The sequence below is a fragment of the Egretta garzetta genome, unplaced genomic scaffold, assembly GCF_000687185.1.
Source record: "Egretta garzetta isolate BGI_Z169 unplaced genomic scaffold, ASM68718v1 scaffold226, whole genome shotgun sequence".
In the NCBI taxonomy this organism is placed as follows: domain Eukaryota; kingdom Metazoa; phylum Chordata; class Aves; order Pelecaniformes; family Ardeidae; genus Egretta; species Egretta garzetta.
The window spans coordinates 215,114-216,592 of NW_009260021.1; the positions used below are offsets into that span (position 1 = coordinate 215,114).

General features: G+C 44.8%; 1 protein-coding gene across 1 annotated transcript in view; it reads left to right on the top strand.

Annotated features, from left to right (window-relative positions):
- Nucleotides 1-1,479, top strand: part of LOC104127968 (ras-related GTP-binding protein A) — a 16,424-nt gene that overhangs the window by 10,709 nt on the left and 4,236 nt on the right. Inside the window, exon 7 of the mRNA XM_009640680.2 lies at nt 379-470. Coding sequence (XP_009638975.1) covers nt 379-470 — 92 coding nt within the window. The remainder of the gene's footprint in view (nt 1-378; nt 471-1,479) is intronic.

Here is a 1,479-nt window from a genome sequence, read left to right on the forward strand (position 1 = left end):
TTTTGCTTCCCCCATTTGAGGTGATGGGCTTGTTTTTTTTTTTTTTTTTTTTTCATCTCCTTGCCCTTTTTCTTTGAATCAAGATTTAAATTGCTGCTAAGCTGGAGGATTCAGACCTCAAAGGGACAATAGTGTCTCTTGCATATCTAACTTGTAGCTGGGCTTGTGAAAGGCTTCCTGGTGATTGTAGTACTGAGTCTGGTCTTACCATGAAAGCACCACAAGTATTACTGCAAATAGTTTCCAAGATTCAGTCGGCAAAAGGCAAAGGGAATCCCTGTCCTGGTTGCCGCCTGTTTCCCCATAGTTGCTGTTGAGCTTGAGAAACGTGTGCTTAACTAAATTACTAACTCTGTACTCTCTCTTTCTGCCTTCCAGGTCATTTCTCACTATCAATGCAAAGAACAGCGGGATGTCCACAGATTTGAGAAAATCAGCAACATTATTAAACAATTCAAGTTAAGTTGCAGGTGAGCTGGTTTAATCGGTAGGTGGGGAAGATACCTCAGCAGGTATTTCGGCTTCATCCCAGAGCACGAAGGCTCTGCAAATTAATACCAGTTCTGTGACTCCTCAGCAAGCTGAGGCGATGTAGTTAAATTGCCCCATGCTTAAAAGACAACTGAGTTAATTGTTATCTTTTGTAACTTCCTCCTTTGCTGATGGTTGGAAGAGGTTCGTTTTGAAACAACCGTTTTCTTCTAGGCCTCGTTCTCCTGGGCAAGGTAGGGAAGTTCCAGGACTGAGCTGATAAATGAGTGACGAGTCCACAGCGCTGCGGAAAGTCGGGTGGAGAGCTTTGCTTCAGCCTCTGTACCGCAGTCCTGGCTTGGGCGGGCAGGGGCTGGCGGACGCTGTTTATCAGTATTTCAAATGGAAAAGTGGAAAGCTTGCTTTGGAGCGGCTTGGCTTTTGAACAGCCTCCAGTTCCGCGGTCTGTTGGTGATATCTGCAACTGTTTGGAGCCTGAATAAGATAGAGAAGCAGCCGCGTGGTTTACAGAGCTGTCTCCAGATAGTTCAGTTTTGTACTTCTGGTTATCTGCTGAGTGTTCAACCGTCCCTCTAAATGACCGAGCTGTTACAGCTGTGGGGCGAGTGACGTTGACTGCTTGGGCATAGCAGGCTCAAACAGTCAGCAGGGCTGTATATCCTGAGTTACCTTCACCGTTTAATGCGCAAATCGTTTTATATTGTTCTCATTTAGCCTAAAGCTCAAGAGTGGTTTTTTTTCTTTTTTTTTTTTAAAAAAAGAAAACCCAACCCCATTTGTAGTTGCACCTGGTGTTGCTTGCCGAGCGGGGGCTCCAACACTTCTCTGTTACCAACAACTCAACGAGCGGGATGTTGGCTTACATGGGCGCAAAAGCTCTTTGAGCAACGTTATGGTAATGGTTCATTTACTTTTTTTTCTTTTTTTTTTTTTTTTTCCCCTCCCCCCTCTTAGTAAGCTGGCAGTTTCTTTCCAGAGCATGGAGGT